Genomic DNA, 18145 nt, shown 5'->3' with positions numbered 1-18145 from the left:
AATTACGCGTTTAGCCATAACACATCAATTTTCGAACGTATATATGATAACTGCGATCTGATCTTTTGTCAGTTGTGATGTTTCACTGTTTTCCAAACAATTACGCAAAAAAATGTTCCCTGACAAAAAAAATGCCAAATAAAGTCAATCTGTGAGAGTGCAGCCTTAAAGTATCTTTTATATAAATTATAATACCTGTGGGTTAGATGTTGTATTGGTCCCATATAATATATCATTGGTACAAATTTACGAACCAAGTTTGACTCACAGTGAAGATTGGATACTGTTGTATTAATGACACAGAAAAAAACACTTGAACAGAACATTGTAAACGCATGTTCAACGCCAATCTTTATCCAGAATTTACCACAAGCCTCCTGGTTTTAAAATATTCTGTCACATCCATTATTACTATAAAATAATCACGATAATCAGGAAACCCCAAAATATTTTCCTGACTGATTCATAAATGGGAATTTCCGAATTATCATGTTTAAATCCATTTACACATACAAGTGTAGTAAAAGTGTAAGTAATTTTGAGGCAATTCCATGTTAATGCATGCACGTACTGTCTTACATGTATATATACGAAGCACGCTTCTGATCTGATTTGATCTGATATAAATATATATATATATATATATATATATATATATATATATATATATATATATATATATATATATATATATATATATATATATATATATATATATATATATATATATATACGCACTCACACAGGTCAACAGATGATACATCATCTCTGCCATCAAGAGGGAGAGGGAGATTGTGACACCATAAAACAACAAATCAGTAAAACAGTCATGATTTCTCCATTTATTCAATTTCTGATATGTACAATGATGAACAGGGTTTTTCAACGCAGTGACAAAATACTTAAATGGGTATGTCAACAAATACGTTTCATGTATTGCGAAATCACTGTAATTTAAATAATTTCCAGTTTGAACAGCCCACAGAAACATAAGAGGCAAAGGTTTTTGTTCATACATTTATTTTATAACCATTTGATCTATATAAAATAAAAGCTTTCTTATTCTTTTTTGCCACTAATAATGCAGTTGTATAACAACTGGATATGAATCTGGTATTTTTTTTGGAATATTTTTTGGAATATTCTGACATTTCTATTTTCAAGAATGTAACTTGTGGAACCTGATGCACACATATTAAAACACTTTCCAACACAATGCCCTATATATGTACTTCCAACATTTCGAATATGACTGAACATGAATACTGACATACTGCACCAATATAGCACATACAATACAATACAATATACACTCACCAACATTTGTCAAGGGTCACAACATTATATTTAGTTTCTTTTTAATGATTTTTTTTAATATTACAATAAGTGCAAACTAATTAATTACATAGTTGCAACTTGCATGAAGAATCCCACTATACCATAAATGGGAATATGTAGTAAAATTGTATAGACAACATCTGTACATAGTCAATCCCAGAATAGTTGTAACTAGGTACATACCGACTTTTGCTGATACTGGACTCCATATTAATATCTCATAACAAGATCAAGCTAGCTAACCACATTATTGTTGTTGTGTTATGTTCTCATTTTAAAGAGTTTTGAGACTTTAAAGAATTATATGTTGTTTTTCTTAATTTTTAGCGAAACTACTGACAATAATTTTTTTGGCATATGAGAAAGTAATTATTGAAAATCACGTTTGCCCAATAACTTTAACCTGCTGTATTTAGGATGAAATGGTTTTATGTAACCTAATTGCAAAATGGTTCTAATTGTGTGAAGTTTTAAGTCAATTGAATGAAGGGTATAGAAGTAATAAGTAAAAATGCCAACTTGCTCATGTATATAATAGTCAAGCTCAAAAGCATTAATCTAACCATCTTGTTCAATTCTTCCTAGTAATTCTTTCATACCATACAGCCTAAATAACCTGGTATTAAACTAAATATGTGATCTACTAATTATTTTTCAATTTGATGGTTTAAAAATAAGCCTAAACCTTAGTAAGTCCACACTTACAGTTTTAGTAGGACCCCAAGATTATATTTTAACTTTAGATGAAAAAAGTACATATAGCTGATGTCTTAAACTAAAGGTCTAAACTACAGGGCAAGAATTTCACAAATTAAAAACAATTTATATTTTTACCTCAAAAAATAATTTCATGCATTAGTATCAGTCTACAGTACATTTTCTGCATGTTTAAAGACACATATAATGTGACATGAGGCGTAAAAATAAATTCTAAGCACTTTATTTCCCTAAACTTTCCGACTTCAGTACTTAGAGTCACTGGTTTATACATTATGGCAATAATTTGTTTCTTACAAATACAACAGAATGTATCTGATAAACATCCTGTATTTGTAATAAAACCAATGGTCAGTGTAAGGAGATCAGGTGACCCTTAACAAATGTTGATATGCACAGAAAGGCAAGGGCTCACTGTAAGCACTTGGGCAAGTTACACAATCATGTCTGTCTTTAAGGACAATTACCATAATTTAGTCAAAAATATTATTTACACAAATAATACATCACACACTGACTCAGTCCCAAATGCTAGTGATGACTATGGGAAAAAACATAAAGTAAATACCGGTATTAAGATACCATACAAAATTTAATTTAAGCAGAAAAAAATGCTTAATATTAAGCATACCTTAATATAGTGTTTTAGTTTCTCACCAGTGGATTTCATAAACAATTACACAGGGAGTACATGTCAATCTTATCATCATTTAAGGGCTTAAAAACAGTTACTGTATGTATAAATAAATTTATTCACCTCAATTTTTAACAAATATCTGTAACTCATTGAGTCTCGTGGTGTTCAGTGAACAATACTTGCCACTTTTCAATAGTATTGTTCATTCTTCAGCAAGGCCTGTTGTTAAAACAAAATTTGCAATATCACACAACATCAGCTAAATTTTGAGATACAGATATGGAAAATAAAACCTTCATGTGCATTGACAAAATTGTGTGTCATAAGATAGCAAAATATTAGGAACAATACTTGACTGGTCCATGTTATAGAGTAAACAAACAATTAGCTACAGATATGGAGATTCAACGGCGATACATGATTCAAATGGATGTCATGGCAGACCATAAATTAGAAAACATTGCAATATTTACACATCATGTTACATAACAATATATTACATGTGAACCACTTCAGGTTACTCCTCTACACTAATCAATAGAAAATACTCAATCAAATAGGTTCCTATCTGATGTATAATTCGTATAAAATTGAACTCACATCAAAGAGAAGACAAAACAATAATTTAGGATAATTTATGCATCTGGTTTGAGGGGAGATGGCCAATGATAACTTTTTATCAAATAAGCTCTCTTTGCTTGTGTGCTATCTATGATATAAACCTACTTAAAAATACATAATCTAGAAACCATCTTTCAACATTAGCACCTTTATAAATAATTGAAGTGGTGTAAAAAACATTGAAAAAAACTTTTTTATTATCAGATCATAAGTGTGAAGATCTATGGTTGAGTTAAGTTACAAACTCATGTATGCAATAAGGGTTTGGGGGGAGCTAAGCCCCGCATCAGACACTGTGTTATGCAGCATCATAAAAATCGACATTCCCCACCTTTGCACCCCCACCCCCAAAACAGTTGCAGAGGGGGGGGGGGGTGACCTTTCTATAAATGGCAACAGTTCACTAGTATGAACACAGTTTAGCTGCTATATGACAGACAATCTGGTCCTGTGTAGTATTGTTCTACATTCTCAGGGCAGACTCTCATACATCTGCCCAGTCTTTATACTTGCACTTCGATTCAATATTTTCAACACCATCATCTTCATTTATGAAGTCTTTCACATTTTTATGTTCATGCTCATCTGCACCATTGTCTTTTTCAATGAAACTTTTCCGCTCCTCAGGAGTAGAGTCTGATTTCAAAGCAGTGTCAATGAAAGTTTTCTCAAATTTTCTCATGATAGGGGTTTCAAACCCTATTTTGCCCACAGGATGGAGGTCAGTGTTTATATTATATTTATGCTGTAGCGTTGGTGAGTGGCCAATGAAGAGTGGACACTTGCAGTATGTGTCCTGGCCCGCGACGCTCCAGCTCGCCTGGTGCCGCTGCTTCAACTTCAGGTAGAGCAGGACAAAGACGAGGATGAGCAAAATCATCATCAGTGTGCCAACCGCTGCCAGCGAGATCACATACTTCCGCTCCATGTCTGCCAGGGCTGCATGGTCCACCCCCTTTGAAGTCGATGTCACTGAAACATACAACATTGAGTATTGGAATCAAAACATGAAGCAATATATGAGCGACTATAAGTGATAAGGGAGTTTTAAGCCATGCAAAACTAAGAATCAGACAATGGTTAAGTGCATCACTTCTCATAGTACAAGTAAATAATAGTGGATGAGAGAAATACTTTAAGGGTAACTATTCCTCATATACTCCGTTAACCAAAGGTATCTTATCTCCCTTCATAATAGTGGATGTACGAAATACTGAAAAGATAACTACTCCTCATATACTTGATTAACCAAAGGTATCTTATCTCCCTTTATAATAATGGATGTACGAAATACTGTTAAGAGTAACTTCTCAAATACTCCGTAAACCAAAGATATCAGATTTGTCTTTGATACAAAAAATATTGTCTTCACATACTGTGAGTTGTCTGTTCCTCATGTCTGTCAGTGGGTTGGCCTTTGGAGCTAACATGTGTGATGGATACATCTGAAAAAAAAGAGAAATAGACACTGGTAGTTTAACAATATTAATGCCACCGTTGCCATATTTCTGTGCAATTACCTATACATATCTGTATATGTAAGAATCTTTAAACAATATATTTTATATAGATTACATTTAAATGAGAACAATGCTTCGTATTGACATATTGTTCTTTATTATACGCACAAAAAATGCCACGGTTGTTTAAACGGTAATTTTCAAATCACATTGTATTTGCACCTGAAATACTTTTTCCTTTTGGTTCATTAAACATTATTTATTTGATTGATGGCTGTGATTTCGTGCAATTTTAAAATAATGCTTAATCACTTAAACTTTTAAAGTTTCACCTTCAATTACGGTATCTTATACAAATAACAAACTATCCGAACTGATGGATTACATGTCTGTACACAGCACTGACAGGGGTTCCCAGAAAAATAGTTGATGCATTACTATAATCAGAAACTCTATAGCACTGTCAATGTATGAGGTGTGTTCAATAGATAGGCTAAATTATAACATCTTCATCACAGCCCAAAGTTAATGATGCAATTATGCAGTTATATTGTGATCATTCATATCTCCTGATCAAATTTGCATACCTCAATACAGCCACACAGGAAAATAACCCATCTACTTGTGAAACCTACGGCCAAATTGGCTTGTTTTTTCATCATAATGATACTTTGTGGGAGTTTACCCACACAATAAACAGTAAAGTTAGCTATTTTATATATTCAGAGATAACTTAAATCAAGAAGAAAGGCCAGAGGTTTGAGTTTTATTTGGTTGTTGGGTTCTATGCTCTTAGGATTCACATTGAATTAAAACTTAGAGAGTGCAATGCTTGTCTGGGGTTGTTGTCCTTGTATAGATATAAAAGGGGATAAACCAACATGTGTATCATGTGTACAAGAATGCCACAGCAGGTGCTCATGACACAACATGTGTATCATGTGTACAAGAATGCCACAGCAGGTGCTCATGACACAACATGTGTATCATGTGTACAAGAATGCCACAGCAGGTGCTCATGACACAACATGTGTACAAGAATGCCACAGCAGGTGCTCATGACACAACATGTGTATCATGTGTACAAGAATGCCACAGCAGGTGCTCATGACACAACATGTGTATCATGTGTACAAGAATGCCAGAGCAGGTGCTCATGACACAACATGTGTATCATGTGTACAAGAATGCCACAGCAGGTGCTCATGACACAACATGTGTATCATGTGTACAAGAATGCCACAGCAGGTGCTCATGACACAACATGTGTATCATGTGTACAAGAATGCCACAGCAGGTGCTCATGACACAACATGTGTATCATGTGTACAAAGATGCAGCAATGGACGCTCATGACACAACATGTGTATCATGTGTACAAAGATGCAGCAATGGACGCTCATGACACAACATGTGTACATTGATGCTGCAGTAGCAGACACAAAGGCTTTAACATTTCCTTTACAAATTTTCTTTGAAAAACAGACAAGGTAATCAGGGCTTGCTAGAGGGCATATCACTAAATTTAAAAGTGAATATCAAGAACATATTATTTGTATGGCCTCATGCCTTCATCTTGCAATGTTGTTAGTTCAGCTGTTGAAAAGCCATAATTACGTAACATGTAGACTGACAGGAAAATAACTTGCAAATTATATAGGTGCAGTCAGCACATATAAATCATAAAGCTGTAAAAGTTAATTAAAGAGGATAAATTGTGAAACTGGCAGTGTCCTGTATTTAACACATCTCCCACATTCAGAAAACTGGGCACAAAATACTTTTGTCAAAGCGAGAAATACCAGCCATGATTACAATTAACTACTATGTCATGAAATGTTATATCTGGCAGACCAGAACAAAACATCAATCCAGGGAACAGTTTCCTGTGTCTGGCTGTTTTTATTGAAAAAGTCGTTGCTGTGAGACAGACATATTCCTTTTAAACATTATTGCTTTATTGCAGAAATATGGTTAAATAAATTTATGATAAACGCAATAATTAAATTACCAATTATGTGCACCAGTGTGTTTGTTCTGCCATTAACAATCATAAATTTTTCTTTCATAAGCTTAAAAAGTCTAATGATTTTAGGGTATGTTTTCACAATGCATATTAAAATGTGTTTGTTACTGAAGAGTATATAGCTATCAACTTACTGAGACAGACAGGGCAGCATTCTTCTGCCCGGTTCACCATAAACAGGCATGTCTGTACAGGACACATGACTGGCTGACATGTGACGGAGCCATCATGGGTGCACCTGCACGAGTGACAGTCCTCCGTCGTCCACAACTGACCAGGCCGGTACTCTGTTATGTTGACAGTGCAGTTTCGCTCCCACAACAACTCTGCAGTTGATAATTGATAATTGATTTGAAAGGTTGTTATAAATAATTTATGTTCATGAATTATATTTCCCCTAAATAAAAAAATAAATATAGAGCACCTATTATTTCAATATTTTATTTCTCCTTTTATTTAATGAGAATTAAGAAGTCCTAAATAGGTTACCTTGACATTTGCACACTTCGCATCCAAATCTGTCTGTCTGGTACCCATGGCTACACTTCCTGCTGCAGTTGAGTGGTGAGCACTTGTTACAACGACATTTAGGGCAACCCTTCTTGCTGGCGCGGTAACCATGGTTACAGTCTTTGGAGCAGGCGTCCAGAGCAGGGCAGGAGGGAGGTATGGCATGGCAGTCACAAGTCTCCTGGCCAAACTCATCAAAAATGTAGCCATACCGACAGTCTTGGAAACACAGTCCTGGAAATTAAATAAAGACTGAAATAAACAACAAATTATCACCAACGGGCTGCCTGGTTATATTACACATTTAATTATTACATATATAACACTGCAAACACTGCTCAAATGAAACAGGAGCACTGCAAAAAAATGTCTGCACTGCTCACATGAAACAGGAGCACATCAAACAGATGTCTTGTCTCCTCACATGAAACAGGAACACTGCAAATTGACATCCTCACTATTCACATGAAACGGAACTGTTCACATGTTACAGGAGCACTGCAAACAAGAGGTGCAAACTGCACACTGTTCTTTGTTGGTCATGGGACAAAATCCAACAAATATTTTAGCCATTTTTATAGAAATAAATTATATGTATTTAGCACTGATACCCAACACCTACTTGGTCTACACTTGCAGACATGGCAGCCATCGGGAGTTTGTCGGAGTCCGGAATGACAGGTGATGTTACACATATCTAGGCTCGGGCAGGAGTCAGACGACTGGTCGGGGTAAACACTTGGGGCTGCAAATAGAGGGGAGAATCATTACTTCATTACTTCAATAACCAGCAAAACCTTCAACATACTATCAATTGCTGCTCAGGACAAACTGAAGGAAACAGTTGGTTTTTATTCATTTTAAAAATACTGCCATTTTGCATCCTTTTTATAGATACAGTTTGACTTTGATATTCAAACACAAACAATCTTGAAGATAACATTTTGATAATTCATTATGTACTGCAATCATTCCTATTTGTTGTAAAATCTAAAATGATTTTGCCAAGAGGATAAATTCTATCATATATCAGAAGCAGGTATTTGCCTTGTAACTGGTCTGACATCACACTATCTTGTCATGTGTCATCTCTGTATATACTGGCCATGTCAGCCATGTTTACCCAGCAGTTGGCCAATAACTGACACATTCTCCACTCAAGTGCAAGATCAACATCTATTTCTATCCATCATTTGCCAAAATTAAGGACCGCTGATCAGGCAAGATAACTCTACCAGAAGAATCCATGAACTTATTGCAGAGCTGTGTTGTAATTGAAAAATTTAAGGAATGCTTTTATTACAAATTCTTGGAACAATACTATTTTTTTTCCAAATTCTTGGAACAATGAACTGTCTACCATGTAAGAAACTATTCCATCCACCCTGCATAACAGTTAAAATGTTAAACAACAATGTGTCATTGAAGAAATGATGAAAACGGGACTATGGTCTCTGTAGACATAGGAATTAGAGACCTGTCATTTTCCTTTAACCAGGAGACAATATATCACTACGGCCAGATGTTGAACCATGATAGACAGAGTGCTGACAGACTGAGAGAGAGGTGAGAGAAAATCACACTGGTTCCCTGATTGACTCCACCACTGTCTGTCAGCACCAGGCTGCCTGATAGCCTGCCTGATAGCCGGTGTCATGTGTCTACTGTGAACCCTGCTTGAAGTGGAAGACTACTGTATACTGTAAAGCTATATGCCAAGAAGTGTTGTCAGGCCATTTGAGATTTTGATAACCTGTCTGGCAGCTACTGTGACTGAATAAGGGAAGAATAGTCTGGTAGTGGAAGACTGACCAGTGGTCACTGGAAGACTGACCAGTGGTCATGAAGTGCTGTCTACTTTCAGCTATCTGTTGACACACATATAACTATGTCTGTCCTGCAGGAATTATAATGGAATATATGGAAGAGGTTTCATTTTTTGGCAGAAAGACATACCTGCATGTCAAAGGAGGAAAGTTAGCTTTCACATTCCATTAGCAAACAATATATTGACTGAAAATCAGAAGTTATCAAAACACTTTTGACTCAGAATGCACAGAAGATCATCAGAACTTGTATACGAACATATAGGCAGCTGCACATTCCAACCGGCAACAGGGTGTGTGCATCATCAATTGATACTGCCGTAAAAATACTTATACCTCTGCGCCTCTGCTGCAAAAACAATTCATCATATATCAAAATAGCTTCCTCGATTTCAAAGCCACATAACACTTGCATCATCAACTGCTAAATCTATTACAGGCAATTTGTTGGCATTTTCTCCTATAAAAACAAACCACCTCATAGGAATTTAAATTGGAACCCAGAACTGAATTGCTCTGAGGTAATATATAGGTTTCTGACTTCTGGTTTAAATTATGATAATTGATACTCTCAAGTGCAACAAGACAGAAAAATAAATCAGTAATGCCTTCACAATAAAACAGTTACCTAAGCTAGGGACAAGCCTTAATATTTGGGTACAGACACAAGTACTATCAGCTATTTCCAGGGAATGGCAAATGTTGTTCTATAACAATAACTTGCAGGATTGTCATCAGTCAAATTCACTTAACTGTTGTTTTGCCATTTTGAGAAGCTATTTAATGATGACAGCAACATTATTTACAATTCCAACACCAATAATTCTTTATATAATTAACGCTTCTTTTTTACTCATCATATCCCGATTTACACTGTCGATATAACTTAATCGAGGCAATGTGAGTTATGTCCCTTTGAAATTAAGTAAACAAACTCTTTTTCCCCCATTCATTTATCTGAGGAGTCAGATTCGGTCTGAAAATGACTTTTTTTTGTTGTTTTTTGTTTTTTTGTTTGTTTGTCAGAAACCTTATACCATAGATAAGACGCAGGCATTGTTTTCTTGGAATTTCTAGGGGAAAAAATGTGTCCTATACATGGGCATATACAAAAGTTTTAAACAAGTCATGACAATTATTCTTGGTAATTGTTTATGAGTCCCAATTAGGATCTCTATGATTGAATCAGTAAATTCCAATTGCTTTTTGTCTTTGTTTTGTTACATAGTGTATAAACAAGAGATTTAAACCTTTATCCAATGAGTTTTTGTGCTGGAGAATTGAACATTGAGCCTTCAATAGAGTAAGGTTAAAAGTATGCAGAATTTCCCTTCTCTTGAAGTCTGGTCTATATCAGGCTAGAAACACAGATATACAACTATAAGCAAAAAAGACTAGATCAAAAGAAAACAACCTTGGAATGATAGAGGCAAACACATGAACTTGTGATGGCATTACACACAGACAATGTTACATGTTTATTGTCTAGACACACTGGTCTGAACACCATACTGCCCTCTGTGTTTCCAAGTTCCTATCAGCCACTGATGCAGTCACTAATTACTTAGCAGATAGCCAGGAATATCCAACTGATAAGACAGTTTGCCTCCCCAGAATTAACTTTTAATTGGTCTTCAGACCTATCAACCGGTCTCTGGCAGTTATATGACATTCTGGCTAAAAATACCCCAAACTCAATGGTCCTGATCTTCCACAGCTGTAGCCAATATGTCACAACAAATATAGTTTTCTATTCAAATTTTATTCCACCTTATTTCCTGCAATTACTGGTTCTTAATCTTGATAATTTAATTAAATTGTCTGTTTTTCTAGCAATTCCTGGTAATTGGGCTGTTTTGCAGCTGGGGCTGAGTGCCAATGAGGACTGTGAGTCAGTTTTCAAGGTGTTTCAAACAGGCTACGTGCACAACAAGACATTCTGAAGTACACAACAAAACATTCTGAAGTACAAAATTGTGACCTATCTTTGATATATAGTTTATCCAGACAACCTTGTAGGAAACAGTCACATGTTTCTGAGGTGGTTCTGAGGTTGGTCTACTTGTCATATTTCTGAGACTCTGAAAACAGTTGTCATAGGACTTGTAAATCTAGGGAATAGCCAAGTTGTTGCTCTTGATACCAAAGAAAAAAATTGTAAAAAAATAATGTAACAAGTGGAAGCTGTATATGCAACCAATTAACAAAGATTCCAAGAAAAAGACATGTTAAGTGTCCTTTGCTGAGACTTTGGTGCCTACAAATTGTAAAGCCTTTGATGCAATTCCAGGATCTATCTTCATAGGTAATTACAATTCCAGATAAATGAAGCTATCAGATAATTGGGCTTGGCTGGGTCAGTTCATATTGACATTGCTGACATTTCTGACGAACTGAACTGATACAGTATCCCAATATATCTGTTGTAAACACAGGAATAAAATTTGGCTGCAGAGAATGAAACCTCATAAATCACCCAGTCTGTACTGATGAATATTAATGATTACACTCATTTATTATTATAGCAAACATGCGAAAAAACTACTGATGCCTGATTAATTGAAAGAATGCAAACAATATGACTGTTTCATTATCACAGATACTGTCCTGGTGGAAGATGAGGGCATGCGACTGATGATGACAAATGCAGTTGTTATTAAGGTACACAGTACCCAAATATTTGCATGTGTGGGTGTACAGGTCTGGAGAAATGCTTATATAGCAGCTGCCAAAAACATCACAATCTAATTACTGAGAACATCAAACACTTGCAAACTCACAATTTAAGTATTTTAGAGGTGAAAGATACTTGGCAACACATCTTTAAATTGAAAACCCTGCATGATTAACAGAGGAAAACATCCTGAATGTGTAATGCACAGGGATCAACATCTCTTATCTGAAGGTCAACAAAAGCACTCAATCTTGGACAATGGTTATCTAATGTCAAGAAAAGGATTAGGTTAAAACCAGAAAACAAATGAAACAGAAAAAGTAGCAGCAATAAAATTGACCTTACAAAAGGTATCAGCTCCATGATGCTTGCAGTCAAATGCTTTAGTGATGACCTTGATCCAAAGATCCAAGACAATTCTAATCTCTCAATTGCCTGAGCTATGATGACCAAGTCAACCAAGTTGCTTTTAAAATGCTGAAGGTCGATATCAAGAAAGCATGAACATTGGGTAGATATTTTCTGAATTGAAGCAAGTCTAATCTTAAGATATAGTTACAATTTCATTCATTCATTTTTGCCAGTTTATTTTCAACCTTTCTATCTATCTTTCTTTTTTTTATGGCAAAAATCCTTGCATTTTTATAACATACTACTGGGATAAACTGGGTTAAATCATCATGGAATTAACAGAAACACTTAAATCCAAATCTGACCTGTACATAAATGCAATATCTCAATTAAAATATTCCCTGACAATCCCAGGTAACAGAGGATTCTTGTCTGAAATATCTTGATAAGCCCACACATTCTCTGACAATTAATTTTCAATCTAAAGTTCATCAGCACTCCCCATTCATAACCCAGGCTTGCAGTGGATGAATGGCCTTCCTCCTTTATTGACCGGTTTCCTTGGCAACCATAGAATTCTGGCTCAGATACAATGGTGATGCAGACATTCTTCTAAATAAATTTTAGAAAAATACAATTGAATAAAAATAAACATGTTTATATACTTTTGTAATTGCACGGGATCTTCAACTGATTATACTTTAAAATAGTTGTGAAACTAGTTATAACTACATTAACCATGCTCTTTGGAATGATGTTATGGAAGAATGTGATCATGTGCTGTGGGGGGAACCAGAGTACCAGGAAGTATTAGCCACGAACTTGTTTGGCTTGCAGCTGCCTGTACCCAACTAAACTCATAGACTTTTCTCCAGGCGTGGAATCGAGCCAGGGACATGCGAGTGAGAAGTGACTGCACTAAACGTACAACAAATCATTTTACTATATTGCAAATAAACATACTTGTAAATAAACTAATAAAAAAATGCACTTTTAAAAACAAATAGACAGTCAATTTGTTCAGCCCCAGAAGCAATTTTAAACAGTAAGGTTTTGGCACTTCAGAGATTGTAATTTAATTTTAGGTTATAATTTATTTGGCTGCTTTATGTGAAACAAATGCAAACTGCACAAATATGGATTTTTTGCTGGTGTATTAGCTTGCTCCCTGGTAATACATTCCCTTTGATACATAAAATATGCTCAATCACTGCTGGTGGCAGTCAGCTTTCCTTGATTCAGAATTCACTTGGTGTATCTGAGCAGAACAAAAGCCAAGATTGTTCAATGCTCCAAAACCTTCAAAAGATAAGTTCAGTCGCAAACAGAAGTAAATTGCTAATGTGACTGCAACAAAGGTTACAGTGACAAAGATGAAAGCATATCATATATGCACATCAAACAATCTTGTGAAAATATAACAACTGCAATTTGTAATTTCAGCGAAGGAAGAAATACATCTTTTTTTTTGCATACACCTGCATTATTTTTGGTATAATAAACCAGTTTGTCTTTATGATAAATACACCACCATTTTCTATTAGAGGCAAGCATATATAATGTTTTTCTCATCTAAAATTGTACTTTTAAAGGGACTGTACACCAGATTGGCACCAAAAAAAGTTTTTTTCTGTAACAAATCTCAGGACAATTATTTAATAGAATGTGTTACGCTTAATATCATAATTGTAAAAAAAAGTACCAAAATGTAAAAAAAAAAATTGTGTCGGAGACACGGGTTCGAACCTGTGTCGCCAAAATTGCAGTCCACCATTGTATCCACTGAGCTACGAAGGCTTACTATAAACAGGTGATATGATTAAGCTATATATAATCTACCTAACTTGGTTATATCATATGATAACATCGACTAGCCAATCACGCATAAGGAATGAATTCTACTAGGTGGACATACCCAGTAATCTTTTTTAATGGAAAAATACAAAAAACTGCTAAACTTAAATAAATTGTAAACTTTGTGGTACTTTAGTTAGTAAGTTTCAATGCATTGTACACATTAATACCAAGTTTATGACAGTTTTCGACAATTTTCTTTTTTTCTTGCAAATTGATCATCTGGTGCACAGTTGCTTTACTTTAATGAATTTTATGTTTGACACTAGCTGCAAAACGTACACATGCAAACCCACTAACCCCACCTCCATCATGTCAAACTCAAACAGAATGACACACAGTGTGATCTTTGGCCAGTGGTTGCCAAGAAAGAAAAAAATATAACAAAGGGGGATGATTTAAAATGAAACGACTTATGGCAGCCAGTCAGCAATCTTGAATCAATTTTTTGGGGTTCAACATCGCACCTGTTCATGATGATCATTTCTGTTTAAACAAATGCTGTATAAATTGTAGAAGTAGTTTGCTCCACTAAATTATGACAGCCATCTTCAAGGTGATTGTAAAATATGTTTCAAGTAATGCACATCGACTGCTATTGCCAAGGTAGAAAGAATATCTATGTGCACTACATTTAAGATTTGAAAAGGGACATAACACTGTGAAAACTGACCCGAGCACTCACTGAACATACAAATGTTAATGCTGACAAGGCTTGCAGGTACTTATCATTCCTATCAAGTTTCATCAACTAATCTCTAAGTGCACTATATGTAAAAATATAAAGGCCATAACTCTGTAAAAACTTATGCAGGCGGAAATTGCCGACATTAATGCACAACTAATGTAGACTCAGTAATTATAATCATTCCTGTTTCATCAAAACAATTGTTTTGGAGATTTAGCACGGACAACATTTCATGACAGACAGACAGACGGCCAGTACAACATCAAAATGTCTAACACCCATTTTACAGGAGAAACATTATCTATTATGACTTAATGGACATTTGGCGGTTGTTTTCGTCAGAGGATTTCTAAATGATTTAATCAGAATCTGTCTGGTGATCCCATTGGTGAAAACATGAGCATAAACACTAAGTTATGAAGTATTTTCCATACAATTTAATGTCAAGGCAGAGAAATCAGTGGCACATATTGTTATCAGTTAGTGTGACATTAATGTTTGTTTTATTGTGAAGGTAATTAATAAATGCAAATTTTATGGCGAACGGCCTAGATATGTGCCTATAACAATGCACACAATCTGCAAGCTTTAATACTTATTCATGTTAATAGTTCATTATAAATGAAAAGAAAGCCATTATGGGCCATTTTTACCTGTTGTAAAAAAATGTCATGAATGTTTTAAAGTGTTTTGTTATCACTAAAACTTTGCCCCATCTAGAATATTTAAGCGACTGCAAGTATGCAAAGGCCTCTTTGATAATTTTGGCAGATTAATTACTTAAAGATTTTCTTTACAGTTTTGTTCTGTTTTTGAGCATTTTTATACCAACACCACAAGTTGTCAATTTGACAGCAAATTGAAATTCTGTAATGCAATATTTGCAAACTAATGATTCCCTATCTTAATTTCTATTACGAATGCTACTAACAAAAGTTATTCTTCCAATATAAAAACAGTCTATAATATCTTGTTTTCACTATCTTTTTGCTGACTTAATAAGGGTATACAAATGCTGAACAGTTTAACTTTTTTTGAGGAAAGTAGCGTAGAAATTAAAATATGCATTTTTTCTTTCTATTGTTGGAAGTTCACCATTTTTGGATTTGGCCTTCGTCTTTCATTGCATTTTTGTGAATAAAAAAATAACGCAATTTATCTTGTCAGATACTCAGTCTGTCATTTAAGAAATATAAATTATCATTGCATTTAAAACTATAATGGCTTGACATGCCATACAAAAGTACTGCAATTACTACAATCTTTCAAACCACAGCTGTCAGTTTACAGATTCATTTCATACAAAATGTCACCAAGTTTTTTTTTATATCATACAAATATTTGCTAAATGCTTCACATGCAATTTAGATTTATGTAAAAATGACAAATATTTGAAATATTAAAATTAACTGAAACCTTTTCTGGTCTTGAAAATTGTGAATCGTGGCAAGTAAAATGAAGAAACCTTATCAAATTCTGAGTAATTCCTTCAAAAACAGCACTGCGATTGAGTGTCTGTTTTTTCTTGGTGTGGGGGGGGGAGGAACTGAGGGGTCGAATTCTACAAGTAGCACAAAGTCCATTGCAAACTGGCGTTTTATAACTTCTGTGGAACTTTTTTTTTTACAGAAAAAATATTTTGCTTATTATAAGTTTTGCAAAATAGTATTTGAATAGATTTTGGCTCAAACAGCATTTTCAATTTTTCAGGAAACTTTGTTGACAATAAAAATATGTTTTTGTGTCAAAATGTTCAAGTTACAATGTTTTGTAGTTCCCAATGATGAAGATATTTAATGAAATAGTGAATTAAATTCACTTCCTGGTTACAAAAAATCAAACGTCTTTATTAAAATAGAAGTAATCAACACCGAAGCCACAAGGCATTGTTGACTGGGTAGTCTTGAATATTTTGACACAAAAACACAGTCAATTTTTAGGAACGTTTTTCCGAAAATACATGCAAATGCCCAAATCGCTAACATCTTCTTTTGTAATTTGCACTTAATTTTCCTGAATGAGATCTATCTATATATGAAATGTGAAGTCAATATCTCAAAGCCATATGGAGTGTTGGAGTAAAGGAGACTTATCCTGGTGTACCCGGATGGATGGACGGATCGACTGGTGATTCCTATATAGCCCACACCTGAATGTTATGGAGGTAGAAAATCGCAATTTCTAGACATTTTATGTTCCCTTCAAACCAACTTTTGCACTGTGGAGGGCCCTTAATTGCCAACAATTCTAATGGTATGCACAATCTTCATCTTTAGAACTGTAATATTTTATCAAGCTTCATTTAATTGTAACTGATTTACCTGTGAATACACAATTAATTGTTATGGCAAAATTAATATTTCATCAATAGATGTTTGTTTGCTTGTTTATGATAGATTATGATTCACGGCAGTTAAATATGAATTATTTGAAAGATGAAGTAAATTGATCACACCTCTGTAGAATAAAGAAGTTCTATTAAGACGATAATTAAATACATGATAATATCATAACATGGTAAATACTTGACATATTGAGAAAGCGAGGAATTTTATCAGTTCTACCATTAAATAAATTTAATTGTGATGAATTAAAATGTTTATGACAAAAAAAGTTAAAGCTTCCAAAAAATAATCTGGCAAAGGTTTAATGTTCATCTCATGCTTGGTTTCTTACCTGGTGAACATAAATTTTCATTTTCTCTCTTGCTTTCCACTAACTAACACAAAAAGACATTGCCCATTATTGTTTATAGTTTTCTTGACAAGGAAAATAATCATAATAATGTAAGAGGCTTTGGTAAAATGTCTACAACTTCATTGTATTGTTTAAATGCAAGGAATTTTCGCATTTACGCTGGAAAACTGTTAATGCTAGAAAAAAACGTACACATTCTTGAGTTTGACAGAGCTTTTCTGTCACCGAGCTCAACTGCTGGGATAACTGAATGACATTGGCAATCATGCTCATAACATACCAATTTTCATCTTAGACAGTGCTGAGTGGCAGAGCTTTGATATGAAAATATCAAGAATTGTGTCACCATTGAGTTTTTTGTTTTAAATAGAGATTTCCTAATATGACGTTTTCCCTTTTTACATAGTTTTATGCACTGCATACGAGGATACTACAACATGATCAAAATGACTTAAAGCCAGTCTTACTTTCACAGCTGGGGCAACATCGTCCTGGGACATAGACGGGGTTGTGGCATGTCTTGACACACATCTCAGCCTGGCACTGCTTGCGTCCCCCGACACAGTGACACATAACACAGTCGCCCTCCCGCCACGTCGCATTGTTCTTGTACACCACTCCCTCGGACAGACAACCTGATGAGAGATACGTTCAGAGTACAAAAAAGTCATACAACAAGCGCAAGGGCAACAATGTCCAGAGGTAAAATACAAATACAATTATGTGCAAACATACTTTAGAGGGCC

The 18145-nt window shown here is 34.8% G+C and overlaps 1 protein-coding gene across 1 annotated transcript in view; it reads right to left on the bottom strand.

The window, feature by feature from the left end:
• Nucleotides 1-829: 829 nt before the first annotated feature.
• LOC128209003 (cysteine-rich motor neuron 1 protein-like) overlaps nt 830-18145 on the bottom strand; it is a 52093-nt gene continuing 34777 nt past the window's right edge. Inside the window, exons 3-8 of the mRNA XM_052912796.1 lie at nt 17867-18034; nt 7932-8054; nt 7289-7543; nt 6934-7125; nt 4690-4758; nt 830-4285 (exon numbers count right to left, since the gene is read on the bottom strand). Coding sequence (XP_052768756.1) covers nt 3798-4285; nt 4690-4758; nt 6934-7125; nt 7289-7543; nt 7932-8054; nt 17867-18034 — 1295 coding nt within the window. The 3' untranslated portion in view covers nt 830-3797. The remainder of the gene's footprint in view (nt 4286-4689; nt 4759-6933; nt 7126-7288; nt 7544-7931; nt 8055-17866; nt 18035-18145) is intronic.

The sequence above is a fragment of the Mya arenaria genome, chromosome 11 (genome assembly GCF_026914265.1).
Source record: "Mya arenaria isolate MELC-2E11 chromosome 11, ASM2691426v1".
NCBI classification, from domain to species: domain Eukaryota; kingdom Metazoa; phylum Mollusca; class Bivalvia; order Myida; family Myidae; genus Mya; species Mya arenaria.
This window is presented reverse-complemented; position numbering and strand designations above follow the sequence as displayed.